We start from the raw sequence: 19,614 nt of genomic DNA on the forward strand, positions 1-19,614 counted from the left end.
ATTGTGGAAATAGTGAAAACTTTGCTTTTGAAATGTATTTTAATTTTGAAATACTAAATATATAGTGTGCAGCCTCTTAGTAATAATATATTTGATCAATTTGGAAGAAATAACTACACTATGAGAATGTTTTACATTTCTTTGGGGGAAAACAAAGAGACTGACTGCTGCATAGAACTTTAGCCTTTATTTGTTCAAAGATTTGCCAGTAATTCCACATATACTAGAAGTTAATGTATGGCATAGTGTATTGGAGTGGGAGCACCTGCTCAAGTTCTTAGGAGATGAAATGTCAATGTAATGATAAGGCTTTTAATCTGAGTGGAAACATGGAGGTTCAAATTGAATGAATCATTTTAATAACAAAACAAAATATCCATCTGGTGGTGATGGGGAGCAAAGGTGCAAAGATCAGCATTGTGGAAAAGGGTGTGATGAAGAATTCCTAAATTAGGGTTTCTAAACACTGGTATCTTTTGTATGGTTTGGCAAACGGGTTAGGTACTGCGATGGAGCAGTGAGCTATGTTACAATAACAGGCTAGCTTTTAATACAGTGCAACTATTGTCTTTTGGTGCCTGTTTCTTTGGCTTTGTGGAAGACAGAATACATAGGATAGATTGAATTGCTACCAAAAAGGACATTCTGATTCTTAATGAGAGTTCTATAAAACTTTGCTTAATTTAAAATAGTTGTGTTAAGTTTTTTGGTCTTGTACTTTTAGAACGTCCCATACCCTTTGATCACATGATGTATGACCACCTACAGAAATGGGGTCCCCGCAGGGAAGAGGTAAAATTTTTTCTTCGTCATGAGGAATCACCAGCCGAAAGTAATGAACAGAGTAAGTACACTTATCCCCTAGTGTTGTCACCTAAACATATTTAAAAGATTTCTGAAGTGAGTTTGATTATCAGTTCCTTCAGTGAACTTCAGTACATACATATAATACAAGTTCCTTATACCAAAACGATTTTGAACCTTCCTCAGTGGCAGATTTATTCATGTTCTCAAATTCCTTTCTCTAGAATAATTTCTACCAGTCTGTTGAGTAATATTTTTGTAGCAAGATTGGTTTCTATTTTGCTTAATACTCATCCAAAAATGTTGGTGGGTATTAGAGGCTTAATGCATTTTTTTTTTTCTTCTTGAGAGAAAGTCCCTGCATTTTGAGAGGGTGAGATTGTTCTTTTTGACCTCCTGTTCTCCTTCAGTTGCCCCAGAGAAAAGACTCAGTAAACTACTTTGCCTCCTTTAGAAACTAAAATCTATTTTATAGACGTCATTGGCAGAGGTCTCAGTGGCTTTACTTTCTCAGAATTTCATGTAGATATATTTAATAGTGGTGATAATTCACACCTTGAAAAATCTCTGGTCTGCTTGGTTCTATAGGAAGAGTGTTTATATAAACCAGTGCCCTATTAAGTGGGGTTTTCTTAAAAGACTGGAATAAAAAAATTGAAGGATTTCAGTTTTCTGATCTACCTAGTATAGACTGTACTTAACTTATGAGAAGACTTTTGAGGCTGTGCATTATATACTTAATGTCTGTCAGACTGTCTGAAGGATAGGAAAGGTATCTCGAAGTGAGATGTATATTTGCATGCTCAGATTATCCTTACTCATTCAACTAATCTGACTACTTCTAACAACCGAATTTCAAGTCTTGGCTGAGTCCTTATTGCTTTGAGCTGGGGTTTCTTTTCATATTTCTAAGTGGTTCCTGGTTGCTTTGAATGCCAGAAGTAGCAGGCCCAATAATGTGTGAGGGATTTTTGTTAATGAGGTACGTTGTAAAATACTCGGTCATCCTTTGGGCAATACAAATTTAAAGTATGTTAAGAAATTTAAGATACGACTGAAGCCACAGTGTTTCATGTACAAGGAAAATCTTGCTTCTGAACTATGCATGCAAGGCTTTTTAATTAATCATTGACCTATGGATCAATTTGTAGATTAAAGTTGCTTATAAGGCATTAGAAAACCTTCCTCTACTATATTAATTTATAATGTATTCAACTGAAGCTACTGCTTCTTGTGGACACAGAAAAATGAAACTTTGGTAGTCATGCTTGGTACATTCCCTTTCATGACATCATTGCCTAAACACAAATCAGAAAAGTAGAGCTGCATGTTTGTACTTTTAACAGAGGAATTCTCTGAAGTAAATGCTTTATTTCTGCTGACTCCGCTGCTTACAAAGAATAACCTAATAAGAAAGAGTTGGAACTAGCAGAATAAAAATTCACAGGTAAAAGCTTTATATAAAAATTCTTGGAAAGAACAGATTCAAGTGTGAAAACCATTTGTGTTGAAAACTGAATTTTGCACTAAGAGTGATACTTTACTTTTAGGTGGACGTCAAGCCCAAAATCAAAGAAATGGCATAAATATACCTGTGGAGAAACGTACAGAGAATGGGGTATGTAATAAATCCTAAAGGTTTTGGATCAATTCCACTCAAATATTTGATGTTTTTAAAATTCTTATTTTTCAAGATCTATTATGGTGGGAACTGGTGGAAAATGTATAGATCTTGTTCTGTTTTGTTTGTTTGGTTGGTTTTGTTGTAAAGTGAATGGGAGAATATGGCTTTTTCATTAACTACTCTAAATTTTCTGGCTAGAAAGAAATTCACTTATGTGACATGAGAAGCCCCCAGAGTCTTATTAATTACTGCATTTTCTAATCTGTCTTCCTCTGTCTTGCTCATCCTGTGTGAAGAAAAAAACAGCTACATTATTCTTTCATAGTATTGCCTGTCCAGACATCTTTTCTTGTTTGATTTATCTCACTGGTATTGATTCATGACATAGCCTCATATGTTAAACCATGAAAATGTATCTATGGATTGGGATGTTTTCAGATGCTGGTACAAGAGGTTGCATACCCCTCAGAGCCACCTCTTTATACTGTTCTTTATGGTTCACATCTATGCTTTTCATTTTTTTTACTAAAATATTACTAGGTTTCTAATTTAAAATACATGATACATAGCATAGGTAACTTCTTTGGTAGCATTTGGTGAATCCTGGCTTGAACGTTCTCTCTTTTACAAGTAAAATGTAGTACATCTCTTTCAAAATTGCCGTGGCTTAAAAACCTTCTACTCCTGAGCTGAAACTCACTTCACTTTCTACTCTGTCTTTTCATCCTCAATAGTTATGAAGACTCTACAGAGCATATTCTGCTCTCATTTGCTCAGGGCCATTCTGCTGCCTTTACTGAGGCACTATAGCTATAGTTGACTATTTTTAAACATTTTAAAATTTCAATAAAAAGATTTGAGCTCACCAATTCATAGTTGTATTGTCTCTGTGAAGCACTGTGGATTTCCAAATAGGCATAGGGCTCTTTCTCAGGGTAAAATAATGCTTAAAGAAGTTTAAAAGCTAACAGATCAGGTTTTTCAAGCTGAGATGTCTTAAAGAAAAAAAGAACTAAAATGTTAAAAATAATTGTGCAGATTAAACAATTCTGTGGTAGTATATTGCCTGATAATTGGCATCTAAAATTCACACACACACAAATACGCAGCAAAAAAGTCGTTCAGTCAGTTTGCAGCTCTTAGCAGCTTGTTTTGTGTATGGCATGTGGGCCTAGTGGAAGGAATTTTTTTCCCTATTCAAAACAGTTAATCATGTATTGCTTTCTACGTTCCTTTTCTGTAGAGAACAGTAGCTGATGTCCTCTGCTGCATGGATCCGTTTATCCTGCTTCTATTGTCATATTGACAATGTAGTGAGATCATAGCACTATAACGTGCTAGGGGAACATAACCCTTTCATGACCTCCTCTAATCTATTCCTCAATGTAAGTCGTAACACATATACTTCATTTGAGACATAATATCTTTGGAAAATAGGACTGGCTTGTGCAGTATGCCTTACAATCTCACTTTGTGGCAGCACTAATGTTTATGATAGCATGGCTTTCTATTTAGTTCAATATGCTGTTCATTTTTATGGGTAAAGCTCAGACCTGGTAACTTGAATAACACTGCTACCTTTGTGCCATTCAGTATATATTTTAAAAAATATGCAAAAGTTTGGCGACAAAATTAAAATTTATTAGGGAACGGATCACTTTAAAATGGACTTTTACCAGGTTTAGGAAATTACTAAAACACAAGAAAGACTAAAACCTGAAAGGGTTGTATTAATATAAATTGTGGTGGGTTTTATGCCAAAAATGGTACAAATTAGGTTTTGAAAGTGTATAAAACTAAGATTTTTCAGTTGTGCCAAGTTTTAAATCAGAGGGGGAGGGGGAAAAAGAGGTGACTTCAGGATCAAGGATTTAATCAGCTTACACTTACATAATGCATTAGGCTTATTCATTGTTACTGGCATGCTGAATGTTAGACTAGCCCTAAAATCAATACAAACCAATGGAACATTGAAGACAGCTCAAATCTTACCAAATATTCTGCATTCAGGTATATTTTTATTATGTGTACTGCTCTAATGATGAAATAATTGATTTTTACTTAATATCTGGATGGAGCTGAAAGTGTGACGTGCATAGAAAACTAAGATGAATGTTTGCTTTAATGTTCATATCAATAGTCTTGGAAAAAATGATGGGAAATCTGTCTGGAATTCAATTTGGATAATTCTATTAATTGGCATTTTGTCATATGCAGTAGGATTTTTTTGTTCTTCGAAACGATATGTACAATTATTTAAATAATGGTTAGCTTAAAATCACATTATATAAATGCTTAAATTTTCTTAGATTATCTTCCAAATAAAGATTTAATGTTAAAAATAGGCTAGGTCTCTTCAAACAGTGAAACATGCATTGTTGTAAAAAGAATACTTATCTGTAAGTGCTCATCTGAGAGCTTTGCATTCTGCTTAACAAAGTCTAAAGGAAACACTATGTGAGATTTTGTAAATTGGCACGTTCTCTTATTCGTGAGGTGACCTTTAGGGGTTTGCTTTTGTTTACAACTTTCCTCCTTGGAAGTGGAATTATGCTATAATCAGGGCCTGATCTCTTTCCGCCACTACACAAAGGTATAGATATGTGGAGATAAGATTTACATAACTAAACATTTCCCTTTGCCAGGGAGATTGGAGAGTGTCTGAAGAGGAATTCTCTTCTCTGAGAATAGCTGCCTCTTCCTCCTCTTCCTTTCTTTTGCATGTGTAAGTGAGCCAGTTGGATTTGAACACAAGTTGTATCAAGAGAAATTCTAATTAAATATTGGGAAAAATGTTTTCTCAGTGAGAGTAACGGACATTGGAACAGACTGTTGGCAGTCAGTGGAATTTCGATCTAGCTGAACAACGTCCTGAGCAGTCCGAACTGCTCTGAGCAGGGGTTATTGAACTGGGTGACTTCCAGAGGCTCCTTTCTACCTATATTATTATTTGATTCTGTGATCAGTGGCGATGAAACAGTGGTCATAGAATGCTGGGTCTCGTTTGCTTCCAAATGTCCTAGCATGATCCAAGCTTCATTCCATGCAAGCAGCAACGGTCTGAAAACAGAGACAGAGCAAATATAATTATAACCACTGGAGGTCAGTGGTAGACAGGAGAGGGAGTGGGGAGCCACCCGTCGTGGTGCAGCTACCAGTCATCAGTAGAAAAAGTGGATCAGAGGTGTACTTAAAGGAAGTCCCAGAAAGAGGACTGACCGGATGATGACGGTTGTCCAGGTGAAAAGGTAATCAGATAACCGAGAAACTTCTTGGAGATGAGAGAACAAGAAAGCAGATGCAGCTCAGGAGGGAAAAAAGGGTGGGGTACAGGAACATGGTGGAAGTAAAGTATATTGGACTGAATAGAAGTAGATTAGTGTAATGAAAACAATCTGTACATGAAGACAGTACTCGTTTGCTGTAGTTGCTTGGTGTAAATTATTTTTCTACTTGATAATTTACTTGGGGAGAGTAAAATGTCAGTTTGTGGTCTAGTATACCATTCTATCTTTAACTTATTTTTGCTGTTTCTAATATTAAAATTGCTGCCCCAATTTAGAGAGACTGATATCAATAAGCTTTTTTCTCAATGGACATTGACTGAAGCCTTTGCCAAGAAATAGAAAGTGAAAGCTGATTTTATCTCTCACTATGAAATTTGTGTTAGCTTTAGTGTAAAAGAAACTCATGTAGAGGAAGAAAACTTCACTATCATCCCAAACAGGAGAATCACACTCCTGTAAAATTTCTTAGTCTTGAAGCTGTGACCAATAGATAGAATTGAGAATTAAAATTCTGTCCTGATTAGATAACAGAACTGAGCTTCACTATTTCTGTTAAAGTGGCTCAAATCAGGCTTTTAGCAAAACTTTTACAACAGGTAGTCCAATTGCTTTGGCATCAGGAGACTCATACTTTCATGCTGGGGGAATTGCTCAGGGAAATTCCATTATCAGGTAGGTTAAAACTTCTACATATATGTACACGCAAAGCAGTTTTTAATAGTACTGATTTAACTTAGGAGAGCATATGGTTGCTGACGGAGAGTAGATAGTCATCTGATGCAGTCAGTCTCTGTATCCCATTCCATCATGACAATAGTAAAGCTAAACTGCTTTTGAGTTTCTGTGGTATGGCTTGTCAAATTCTAGGCTTAGAGTTTATATGGATTTACACGTGGTGCCAAAATCCTTGAGTAGAATTGTATGTTTTTCATTAGTTTTAATTATTTGATCCATACAAGTGTGATCAGATAAAAAGGCGTTAAATATCTATTATACATTTTGTCATATATTTGTTCTGATATGACAATTAAATTTTTTAGTATGTGTTCTAAAAGTATATGATAAAGAAGTTTCAAAGATGGCTGAATCGGGGGGTGGGTTTACAAGGATACTTGCACAGGCAAAATACTTAAAGGTTTCTTCCTTAGCCTGTCAGGCAAAGGTATGACGAAATCTAATTGTCAGGAAAAAGGCAAACAAATTTTTAACAGAAGTAGTAGCCTCAAGAGGTGAGAAATACATTATATGTACTTGCTTGAAGTTTCTAATCTGGAATATTGAAGGATAAAGAGCTTAGTCTGGAATAGAAGTTGTTCTTCAAACCTGAGCTGCAAATTCAATTTAATATAAGCTTTTAAGTATTAAGTACTGTCTGTTTGTAACACTTAACAAAGTACGTGGAAGAGGCTGCCATTCACATAAGACAGGTTTTAATCAAACTTGTTTAAAATGAACAAATAACAATGTCAGTCTTGGAAATCTAGGTTCTTTCAGGGGTCAGCAAAGTCTAAGGAAATAATTCCATTAAAAGATGATAAAAAAATTTAGGCACAAGGAATTCTAACAGTGTGCGGAGAAAAAAAATTTTTTCTGGAGACATTTATTTGCAGGCTTCCTGAAGCACTTGGACTATGTAAAAAACCTGGTAATTAAATCAGATCCAAGTTTTCCTAATTTTCTGCTGCAACCCTCTCTGTTGCTTTTGTTAAGGAGACAAAAATGATTGTATCTGCTGCTTTTTTACAGTCAAGGGTGTTCCCTTGTCTAAGACATACATTCCTAAAATTATTTTTACCTGTCAGAGAGAGGAGCCTTGCTGTCCCTATAGCAGCCTTCTGCACTGTCAGATTTCTAGTTCAACCCCTGGGTCAGCTTAATAGAGTTTGGATTCTCCTCAGACTGATAGCATTCTTCGTTAAGTTTGTCTGAAGCATTTTCCAGACAGCTGGCAGTATCTTGCTCTTCAAAAAATAGAAAAATAATCCAACTAAAGGACTTAAGGGAAAAAAAATTAAATTAGGAAGTTAAAAAAAAATTACAGTCTAAAGCTAATTTTAATGCATACAAATAGCTTTTGAATTCTTGCTGGACTAGAAATCCCAGTCTCTTCACACCTCAGTAAAGGATAGTTATGTAGGGTAACATGTCTGCAAGACTAATAACTACGTGATCTCATAGAAAGAACTTCTGTGAAACTGAAGGGAATTCAAATGGTCCTGACCTCATTCCTCACTCTCAGGCTTCTTGTAAACTTTTTAGGCAGAATCGCATCATTCTTGGATTTGGAATGTCATGAATAGTGTTTTGACATGTCCTGTGCAATCTCAAATATATTTCAATCCATAATGGACAAAGTTACTACTAGATGCTTACATTTTATAAGAATAATTTCATAAGTTTCATCACACTTATTCAGTGATCATTTTCCTGTTTAATTTTAATTATGATAGCATTAGTTTATGACTAATATTAACTCTTGATATCTGACTTCATTTGTTTTGAGGAGTCTGAAGATTGTTTGACTAATTGGGAACAGGAAACATGCTTGGAACCCACTTGGAACATTGTGAAAGGACTGTTTTCCTCCATGTTTTCTCCATGTATTTATGTAATTTTTAATCTCTGTCGCTCTAGATACCAAATATCTATCTAGATGGCTATGTATATGAGAGATACTCACAGTATACAGACTTGTAGTATACAGACTTTGTAGTTCTGCTGTTCTGGGCATCAAAGATGGTTCTGCTCAACAAGTTACAGGGAACAAAGATGAGGAGGAAAGCCCTAAACTGCACCATTTACTCATCTACACCCTTAGTTTCCACTTTTACAGGTCTGACTTTGCTCAGGCATGGCTTTGCAGTTTTACAGCAATACTTAGTTGCAGATGTCCATGGGTCGGGGACGATGAGAAGTCCTGTCCGTTTGTTTAACCTCTAACTATGGTACTTTCATATATTTGTATTGTGAACATGGAGCAGTACAATTCACTCTGTTGCCTAGATTTCTAAGTAAATGAAGCATGTGGAGAATTGCCCCCGGTTGTCATTGCACATAGAGATCCGGAGTTGCTTGGCCCTTATATAAAGGTGGAATAGTTTAGAATAAATGAGTGCTTCAGCTGATGCATAACATTATACACATTAGCTCATAAAGTAAACATTACTTAAAAAGTTCATTTGTTATTTTTCATGAAGTATTGCTCTGCTTTCACAATCCTTACACCAGCACTGTAAACTTCAATGGCTTTTGTCACAGTTGCCCTTTTGCAGTCACATTAGTATCGTTTTTAGTTAAGCCAAATATTTTAATATTACTTTTTTGTAAGGAAGATGGGAGTTGTCCTTTACTTCTGTAGTTCCTCACAGGAGACAGATTATGAAATTCACTGTGTCAGTGCAGAGCTCTAAGAGCTTAATTGTCAAAGCTTGAGAGTTTAGACTGTCCCTCTGCCTCTCTGAGCAGCTTTCAGGTCTGAGCAGGAGACTCTTCTGGTACTTAAAAGGCTAGCTATTCCTTTTCAGGCCACCTTTAGAGTTCTGTCTTTTATGTAGCTGTGTCATCTGAAGATTAGTATTTCCTCTCATCTTTTCCACAGTCCCTGTGGTTTTTCTTGCACAGTGCTGCTGTGGCCTCCTTTCTCTGACACACCTTTCCATGTTCACTGACTTGTTCATTTAGTTTCCTGTCCATCTAGGCTTTGGACACATAGCATACCTATTTCCCAGCCGCATGTTTTTCCCAGGCAAGTGAACCTTTCCATTTCTCTATTGTCTCCGCAGCTGCCTCCAGATCCAATTGTTGTTAGGTTTGTTCCCCCTGCAGTCTTCCTCAGATCAAAGCGGAGAAAATGAAAGTCCCTCTGGCTAATTTAGGAGCAAGGGAGTTGAACTTGTTTTTCTTCTCTTATTCCTACTGGATGATCTTACTCTACAGCTCATACCTTTTCTTTCTTTCTAAAAATAAGCCTGTTCTTTATGCAGCTGGAATATTCACTGTATAGTGCTTGGACATACAGTTCTTCAGTGTCCTTATGGAGACCCATTTGGCTGGATCTCTTGTGTAAGTGCACTGAATCATGCTTGAATTACTTTCTTGAAAGAACGAAGAGAGCGTGAACTTGCATGTCATTCATGAGTCTGACAAGGTAAATTACAGCTTTTTATGTTTTTTATCTTCCACCATATCATAATTTTTAGATACATAAGAAATTGTTCATGGGGTTTAATATTTTCTTCAATGTTTAATATTTAAAAATCCTTAGGTCTAGGTTTTGGCTTGCTGGAGTCTTCTCTGACTTGCAGCTTCTTGATTTATGATCTATGTCTATTAGGCACATGCTTTAGCTTTAGCTTTCTCACTGGCTCATGCATTCATCTTGGTGCGTGCAATATTTAAGAAAAAGATGAAGTATGTAGGGAAAAGCATATAGCAAACACTGGAAAGGTTATTTGCATAAGACTGGTATTTATTCTGACTACTGTTTGCCTTTTATCTTAGGCAGTCTCTGTTAATAAAGAAACTGTTACATTTCAGGTGGTATGGTTTTCTGTCACTTTAAACAGTAAAATTAAGAACAAAAAGTAATGATTTGCATGATCTTTTTGGTATTCAGTTTTTGCACTGAGTTGGTAATATTACAAAAATACAAATGGAACAAATGTGGCTTTAAAGCTAAATTGTCTGTATTCTTATATTTTCAGTTTAACCTGATAACTGAAAGAAACGTGTATTGCTCAACATTTTCCATTGAACATGAAAAGTGCAATGAATCAAGCTGATTGTAGTTGACAGCTGGCTTGATCTTGCCGTGATTAGGTCTTTTACTGCTGGCAAAATCCACTAGCCTTTTCCGTTAGCTGGTTGTTGATGAATGCAGAGAGACAGCTTTTCATATTGATAAAAAAATTGGGGAAACCTTTATTTCATATGGAATAAGATTTAAAAAATATCCTACCTCCTATTGATTGCACTGAGCCAAAAAGCCATGCAGGAACTCATAAGATGTGTACAGTTGTTGATTTTGCTTGTTCACAGCAAACAGTTAACAATTAATGTAGACAGAAAATAACAGAAACACAGAGTTGAAGCATGTTGAAGCAACACAAATGTTTACAGCTGATGGGCAGTGCTGCAAAATAAAGTTGTGTTCTCTTACAATTACATGGGAAAATAGCAAACGGGTAATTAATTACTTTTCAAAATTAGTTAGTTTTACACTTTAGTGGATATGTTACTTAAATACTGTGTAGGTTTTGCACTTTAATTTAAATGACTGTGCGTTTCATTGACATATGACCGGAATGCAGAGCAGTTTGGGTTTTGTAATGCCTTATCTCTGAATTGAAATTCTTAGTTAATCAGATTTTGTTTGATGTATTTGCTATCATTTTTAAGTTTTAAGACCTTATCAAAAGCTCGTTACTTCAAAATGTCATGGTCAACTTTTGCTTTTAACAACTTAAGTTTTATGGGAAGTGCAAGTTGTACGCCAAGTTTCACAACATACCTTTCAATTACAGTATACTTATTTTCAGTATTTTTGTGTTTTGGAAATGTTTTATTATACTCTTCTCATAAAACCAGTATTACATCACCACAGAAAACCTTCATATTGAAACAATTACTTAAGGGAAGAATAAACGCACATTTGATGCTAAACATGTTATTCAGACTAACGATAAGTGCATCTTATCCATACTTAGCTATCCTATCAGAATAAGATGTTGCTTTTCTAAAAGACCCAGAAAAATATAGTGCCAAGACTATTTTTAAAGGTACTTGGACAGTGTGTTTTCAACATGTATTGTGACATGTCTGTTACTCAAAATTACTCGGAGTGAAAGGGTTGGTATTGTAAACAGGTCTGAAGTTGTTTTGTGCGCAACTGATCTGTTATTTCTATAAGAATGCATAATTTCTTTTAAGATAACGTACTTTTGTTAGGAGTATGAGGTTGATACATTGATTCAAATCAGCTACTAGGTATTTTAGCTGACACTAAAGATAAACATGCTTAAGATTTCTGTGGCTGTTTAAAAGTGTGTGCATAGTATTTTAAATAAACGAGTTCCAGATACTAATTTCCTATATTGTGGAAATTAGTTATAAGCAGTTTATTTTATATGTGGCAGATGTTCAATATAAGCTTAAATCCATTTCTAATTTTGAAAATCGTATTTTAACATTGTTTTTATTTTTGTTAAATTCTGCGTTTTCTTAGCTGTTCTGTGCAAAATAGAGGACAGCCTCACTTGTGAGATTTCTAAGAAAGCAATATGGGAAAACAGGAAATCTGGAGTCTGTGGCTTATGCTGAATAGACTTTAAACGTTTTATTATATAAAGTGACTTACTGGCATCAGCAAGTTGGAGGAATTGCTAACAAGGTAGTGTAGTTTGAGAGATATTAACATTTTATCAAATATAGATAATGTGAGTTTTTTCAGCAAATTGTGATACACTTGAAGCATGTTTATTCTAAGAAACTGTTAATGTAGGTATTTGCATAAATAAAATAACATTTTTATTATAAATTTCTGAGTAAAGTTACCAGGTTCCTTTTGTAATGTTAATTTCAAGATTATTTGATTATCAGGAGATAGCACATGCTAGGTATATTTTCCTTTAATTCCCAAAATTGTGGTTGCCTTTTCTGGGTTTAATTAGCTTGTTCATTTCCATTAAGCTAAAAAAGGCACGTGCTATTGTCATTGGATTCTTTAAAATGGATTTCTGCTATCGGCATATTTCTGACCCAATTAAAAAAATGCAAGGCAGAGCTGTGGATAAAGCCATTAAACTGGAAATAATGTCATAGTGTTATGTATGAGTTTTCACATAAGATTTTCAAGTTGTCTTCATTGTGCCTGGCACTAAGATTAGGTTTTATGGAAAATGTGTTAAAAATCTATTAGGATTCTTAAATTTGATGGTATACAGGGTCAGTGTGTTTCAGAAATGTAAGGAGGTCAGAATCAATAATCTTCAGCGGATACTCCATCTTGTGTTCTCCTGTCATAGTCCCCAGATAGCACAAGGAGGACATACACATTTCATATAAGACCTATTTGATACAGAACTGGTATAATAAACTCCTGTATCTTCCATCTGTTTTCCCCATCACTACTGTTGTGCTGAGGACAGGTACCCAAAGTGTGTGCTGGCTATTCTTACCAGCAACCTTTAAAGCTTTGTTGCCAGCTGGGCTAATTAAAGCATCCCTCTAAACTATGTTACTTTGAATGAGGCTTAAAGCAGAAAAGTTACACATGACTGATGGGCTTCTGCTGCTCCTGTCCAAGTTAGCATGGTAGAATTAGGAAATCTTTTGCTAGAATCAGCAGGCAAAGCAAGCTGTTCCTTTCCTTCCTGCTCTGGCAATTTGGTAGTTGTGCAGCCAGAGCTGTAGCTCTTCCCTCTGCTGGAAAGGCAGCACAGAGGAGGAAGATGCAGGGATGGCCCATGGAGGTGAGAGCTCCCTGATTTGGGGAGGCTGAGAATTGTCAGAGCCTTGATCCCAGCTGGGAATTCACTGGCTGGCGAGCGCTCCGAGCTAACCTCCGGTCATTTTACGGTTGGCAGTCTGCTTTGTTCTGGGAAAATGCTCATTTATGTAATACACTTCACTTCCTTTGTCCACCTACTTGTATACCTAGTCCCAGACCTGTCAGTTCTGTGTTTGTCATGTAGCTATATAGATTTCTGGGATTTGACAGCTCTACTAAGGTAAATTTCTAATCTGGAGGTGAGTTTTGTGTTACCTCATTTGCCCTAGGAAGGAACTGCTATAGATTATGGAAAACTTGAGTCTTTCAGTATGTGCAGTAAAAACAGACTATTTACTTTGCATTTCTAGGTAGGCATTTTAAGCCTTCTCAGGAGCAACTTGCAGTACCTTTCTGGCCTTTATTGGCCTCCCCTATTAGGCTGGTGAAGATGTTTTCTTTTTGACATGGCAAAGTTGTGTGCCTCATTAATGAATCCCACATGGAAGAGTAAATTCTTTAAGTCATGAGCCAGTTGCTTTGTGGATTTCTCTCTCTCTCTATTGCAGTTTCTGCCTCTAATTCAGTACTGATCTTGTCCTCGATCTCTGGTTTTTGGGAGGGTTTGGGTTTTGTTTTGGGGTGGTGAGGGGTGTCCCCCTGCCCCCTATCTCTCGCCTTTTATATGCTAGTGTTTTCCCAACCTTGACAAAGAGTGCTTTCTTTCAAATTTATTATGGCTGAGGATGTGGTTACCTTTACCATCAAAAATGTTATTGGGTGGCAGGGTATGGAGAACTTCAGAGAAGGATTGCTTTTTTTCTTTTTAGCTAAAAAGGCCATTTGGCCAAAATGTTCCTTATGTGTACTACAATTTTAGAGTGGCAGCCTATGTAAAGAATAAACAGTGTATCTGGGTTGTGGGTGGGATATATGCTGCATTATCTTTAGTAGCTGCTCTGTGTTGGCTTGTCAGTAAATTAATAGGTGGTTGAAAGTAGTGGGATGCAAGCAGAAAAACTTTCTGGGTACCCCTTTTGATGGCCAGAGTCAGAACCATCCATTCTGGGCTCCAATGCAGAAGCTAAGACACAAGGCTTTCTCGCCTCCCTGCACGCTGGTTGATTACATTTTACCTAGGTTATGTTGGAACTTGGCAATTGGTGGTTTAACCTCAGAATCATCTCTGACTGTGACAAGAGAGAAGGGTGGACCAAAGTACTAAAAAGACAAGTAGTAAATGAGGGGGTAGGGATAGAGGTGATGGAAGTGAATGCTAGGAAGAAGACTAGAAAACAAGTGAGAGAGAGTTCTTTGTACCTGATTCATCGTACAAGAATACGCATAGAACATGGAGCTTGGCCAGTTTCAGGCAAGTGGAAGTACTTCAACCTACACTTTCTAGTGCAGGGCATTGGGAAGGGAACTGAAGAAGAACTGTGTGGGAGATGGGTGTGAACACTTATCTTAAAAAGAGGGAAGGAATCGATAAGGGAAGTTAATGACATGGTGGCTTTTGCAAACCTAGAAAAATATCTGAAGAGATACCGTGCAGGAAACGATGGTACTGCTCTGGTTTTCTTTTTCAATTAATTGGTTACATTATGCTTTACACTGGCTATTTGAGTGGCTAGGTGTTGCTGAACCTAAACATGAGATTGCCAGTCATTATGGTGGCCTGTAAAGCTTTTGAGTATTTGTTGTTTTCCTATAATCTCTTATTTCTGACATCATAACAATCTCAGACGTGGGTTTGTATATGCTTCATTATTATTTTCAAAGTAACTTTCTGTTCTCACTAGTGCAAACTCAGAAAATGTTCCAAAATAAGTATCTTCATGGCTTAGACACGGAGGCAAAGAAATGCATAAAATCAAACCACATCCTAATTACTATCTTTTAAAAAATAATCTATTTCAAAAGGTCAGTCTCATGAGTATTTTATTTTAAGATTGACATAATTAGATTCCTCTTAAATATGGTTTTCTCATGGGAGTAAAGGCAAAAAACCCCTGGAATCTGTCCTTATTGCTTACATGTCTCAACTACAGTACACTCTGCTTGTCAAAGAAATATTTTGAGTTCAGGTGCAATTTTTCATTTACTATTGTGGGTTGCCAATGAGTAAGCCATTTCATAATAGCTCAGAAGCATGTAGACTGAGGAGTATGTGATGATAGACAGAACAGCCTAGTGTGAGGGCAGAGAGAAAGGAAGGAAGAACAAGAAAATGAATTTTCAGAGTAACAAGATTAATGTGTAGAATTAAATATTAAAGGAGGTTCCTCTTAATTAAATGCCTGAAGTATGACTTGTTTTGAAGCTGCTTGTAAACTGGTTCCCAAACTATTTAATTACTACTGTACCATTCATCTCGCCTGTCTCAAAAATATTAATCATCAAATGGTAAAATATTAGGCTGTAGTAGGAGGGTAATGTCAGAAGCTGAAACTCCAGTTCATTACAAATTCGGTCTCTCATCATGACCTTTTAAAGTGCATGCTAAACAAAAGAAATACAGTTTTTAAAGATTCTTGTCAATATTAGAAAATCAGGGAATATAGATGTAAAGTATTCTTATCTATGAGACATACGTAATACTTCCTTAGTGCCTAATAGTGCAGTGTTTGCTCTGCAGCATTTTATTTAGGAGTTCACCTGTACGTGTAAATGCTTCTGTGAATCAATGAAAAGAAATTTACAATTCAGCAAAACTGTCTGCTTTGATGTATCACCATGTAGCAAATGAATCTTTGGAATCTGGAGGAGTAGATATTTGTAGTGGCTTTTTAGTACCTCCTTCAGAAGGCAGTTCTGTAGGAGGTAGGTTTCTCTTGCTGCAGGAGAAAGAAGGAGGTTTGGACCTTAAATATGATAGGCTCATGTTTGTTATGAGAAGAGTGACTTCATGGATGAAATTGTTAATAACTAGTATGAACAGCACAAACTTAAGAATCCAAGACACCAACAACCTCATTAAAGAACTGAGAAAATGTAGCGTGCTCTTTGCCTCTCGTAACCTGGGGTTCTGAAGAAGGGCAGAGATTGAATTTTTTCAGTGGTGGTGTTTGCATACAGATTATTACAAGCAGGCTCAACTACTATGAAATGCTCTAAACTAATTGATTCAACTAGATCTCAGCAAGAGAAAGATTCAGTGATTTTCATGCTGTTTCAAAAATGTTGCTATCCTGTTTTGGAGACCTGAAATCAGCAACAGTCTATCCGAAAATAATTGATTTGATATTGAAGAGGAATTCTGCTTCGTCTGTTTACTGCTTTTACCATGTGGATGAAAAAGAACAAACTGCGAGTCAAGTTACAGGTTTAAAACTTTTTCCTCAGCTGCCTCTTCTTTTCTTTCCTAAGTATAATGTAGTTATTTTAAGTGAAAGGGACGCTTATGGTATTCAGTGAGGTAAACATTAAAAGATTTCTCATAGAGCATTTATATTTAAATGGTTAATTATCACTGTTTCCCATGTTCCTGTGCTTTGCCTTGTATAAAAGGTTTTTAGACATTACACTTTCTAAATGGAACATTTTACAATAGTTAATAGCTTCTTCAAGGAGGAGCTAATATTCGCATTTATCTTATAATTAATCTTCTGTATTTTACATAATACAAAATAACGTGTTACTTTTTTATTCGGGCATTATAAGATATACTTTCTGTAATTTTCACCTGGTGAAATGGCTTTTTTTACCTTGAAATATGCACAACACCTGTACAGATACCTCTTTTTGAGTCTGGATATATTTTTAACAAGATTTCTTGGCAGAATAAAACATTTCTCTCTCTCGGACAGTGTTATACTAAAAATTACAGCTGGAAATAGAATGAGCTATCAATGTTGTTAACTTAAACTGATGATCAAAGCAGAAAGGAGGGAAGCAGTGGGAAGACTTTGTGTAGTCTGATGCAAGTTTTATATTTTTGAAACAGAGCATATGTGTATTGAGAAAATACTATCAATTTACCTCCCCACCTTTTTTACTTTTTAAAATCAGTGATCCAGAGGGAAGCCTTCAAGCCATTCTGAGCCCCTTTTAAGAATTACCTACAGAATTCAGCAGAAGCAGATGTAGAGGTTTAGGTTTTTCTGGCAGAAGATCATGTCAGAGGAAGTCAGCAGAGCCTGAACGTGTTCTGGGAACAGCATCTGGTTTTTCTATGTTACTTTCTTGTCTCAAGTGAGCACATTCTGGTTTGTGGATGGCACTTGGAAAAGCTTCCTTACTTTCTTACCCGATTAGTGCCTTTCAGTCTGTAATGAATATTAAAATCTCTTCCTTTGATTTATTAGCTGGTGACCAGAAGCGTGTACAAGTTATTTGGCCTTAAAAAATATTGTGAAGGATTCTTGTCTGTCACAAGTCATGCTAATAAAAAAAAGTACACACTAATAAATTCAATCTTCTTCTTTTTTTTTTTTTTTTTTTTTATTACTGTGTTCACTAACAAAGTGTTGAAATAGAAAATTAGTGTTTCAGGTGGATTTTACCTTTTGTTGTAGTGCCACTGTTCTATATAGCTATAACTGTAAATAAACACATAGGGGTTTTTTTAATTACTTCTTTACTATAAATATTACTGTTGACTAGTAAGAGGAGTTTCAGTTGTAGTATCCAGTAGGAATTACAATTTTGCTCCATAATTCGTTCAGTAGGAAATGTTCGAAGAGGGACAATAACTTTCTCTAAAAATTTTAGCCCGGCATGTCTATGTCATGTGTCTAAGATGCAGCAGCTTTAAAAGTTAGTGTTCCAAATCTGGCTCATTTTAGTGACTAACCTTGAGGTTCGTATCTTACCTGAATAATTGTATGCAGAAACATGAAATATTAATTGGAGTTCAGGTAGGAAAAAAAAAATTAGTTATTTTAAAGCAAATATTATTTTCATTTCCTGACTGAAGCTTAAAGAAACAGTTCTGTGTTTTGCATCAGTTGGAGAACTGATAAATACTTACGTAGGAATTTGATGTAGCGATATGAAACAAGCCATTCAAAGTGGCTGAGATACTTTGGTATCAAGAAGATGTTGGAGGAGAATTTTACTTTTCTTAAAGTGAGGTACAGATATTGGAGGGGACACATCAAATCAGATCTCTACAGGACTGCATTGGAAGTCAGTAGAGTGGGTCCAGAAAAGCAGAGAAGCTAAATCAGCTTTCCTCTGGGATCAGGTCTGATCAGATCCACAGTCTGATTCTTGATTGATTGGGGTGGGGAGGTGCTTGGGGGTTTTCTTTTTTCTTTCTTTTTTAATTTCCTTTTTTTGTATGTCTGTACAATGTACCTCATTCTATTTTGTAAACATTCATTTGAAACAGAGTTTTATTTATCAATATATCCAAAACATCTACTTCTCTTTTCTATTTCAGCAGTATTGACTATATCGGGGATAGGAAGTGATGTAATTTTAATTTGGTTTACTGATAGTTTAGTCATGTAGTTTGGTGAAAATACTACATTGTTTATTGAATTATTTCAATGCAGTAGTCCAGCTTTTACACTGATCTGATAAATTGACTGAATTGTGTGTAAATACTTTGAAACAGATACTGGTCTCTTCTGAACTTTTCAGCTTTCCAGCATAATTTTTCAAAGGCTGTTGTTTTCCTTCTGTGCAAATTCTAAAGTTGTGATTAAACCATGCAATTCTAAGGTTGTGGGGTTTGGTTTTCTGAGTAGCAAAGCAGATATTTGGCAAGTGTCAGCTTCTGGAATTTGTCTTGTAACACTGCACTCTTTCTTGTGATTGCATACTAAAAAATGTGGTTGAATTGAAGTAATGTAGAGATTGAAATTATATTTGTTGATAAAACTATGAATATTCTGAAACAAGGCATTCATCTTTAAACACACATAATATTTGGTCTTACACATTGTCACAGCATTATATAAATTTTAAATAATTTTCAGTAATTGCCTCTCTACCCCAATTTTGTAAATTGTTAGTTTTGAAATGGAAACGGAGTGATAAAGCCCCACTAATATCTTGTCTTTTCAAAGTTTGCTCAGTAATAGCCACTTACTTATCCAAAGGGCATCAACTTACTTTGCTTCACTTTGTACAGACTGTTTTTCACAGATTCTTACCTTAAATGCTCCAATCTGCCAGGAAATTTCACTGTCTTTGGATGTGAGCTTAGTGACAGCCTTTATCTAAGGGTTCTTATGTGGTCTTGTCCTGCACTAGGTTAATAATGCTAACCATCAGTTCAAGCTGCCAAGACAGTTAGACTGAAAATGTTAGGAAAGGAAAGAAGCTCCAGATTCCAATTACCACCTAAAATACCTGCTTGCATGTGTGTTATCACATGTGCCATACCAGTACTGTGTACCAATTCTACAGAACATCCTATCAGAGCAGTGTTAAATGTAGTATAAGGGCTTTTTTCTCTTGTT

At 35.9% G+C, this 19,614-nt stretch overlaps 1 protein-coding gene across 7 annotated transcripts in view; it reads left to right on the forward strand.

The window, feature by feature from the left end:
• The window catches only part of PPP1R13B (protein phosphatase 1 regulatory subunit 13B), a 72,932-nt gene that overhangs the window by 33,666 nt on the left and 19,652 nt on the right, over positions 1-19,614 (forward strand). For 5 of the 7 annotated variants that reach the window (XM_030037070.2, XM_030037051.2, XM_030037032.2 and 2 more), the window contains exons 3-4: positions 725-844; positions 2,355-2,422. In XM_030037070.2, coding sequence (XP_029892930.1) covers positions 725-844; positions 2,355-2,422 — 188 coding nt within the window. Of the gene's footprint in view, positions 1-724; positions 845-2,354; positions 2,423-4,326; positions 4,439-9,750; positions 9,863-19,614 lie in introns of those variants that run through there. The other 2 variants (XM_030037078.2, XM_041118370.1) reach the window with 2 other exon arrangements.

This window comes from Aquila chrysaetos, chromosome 2, assembly GCF_900496995.4.
Source record: "Aquila chrysaetos chrysaetos chromosome 2, bAquChr1.4, whole genome shotgun sequence".
Taxonomy (NCBI): Eukaryota; Metazoa; Chordata; class Aves; order Accipitriformes; family Accipitridae; genus Aquila; species Aquila chrysaetos.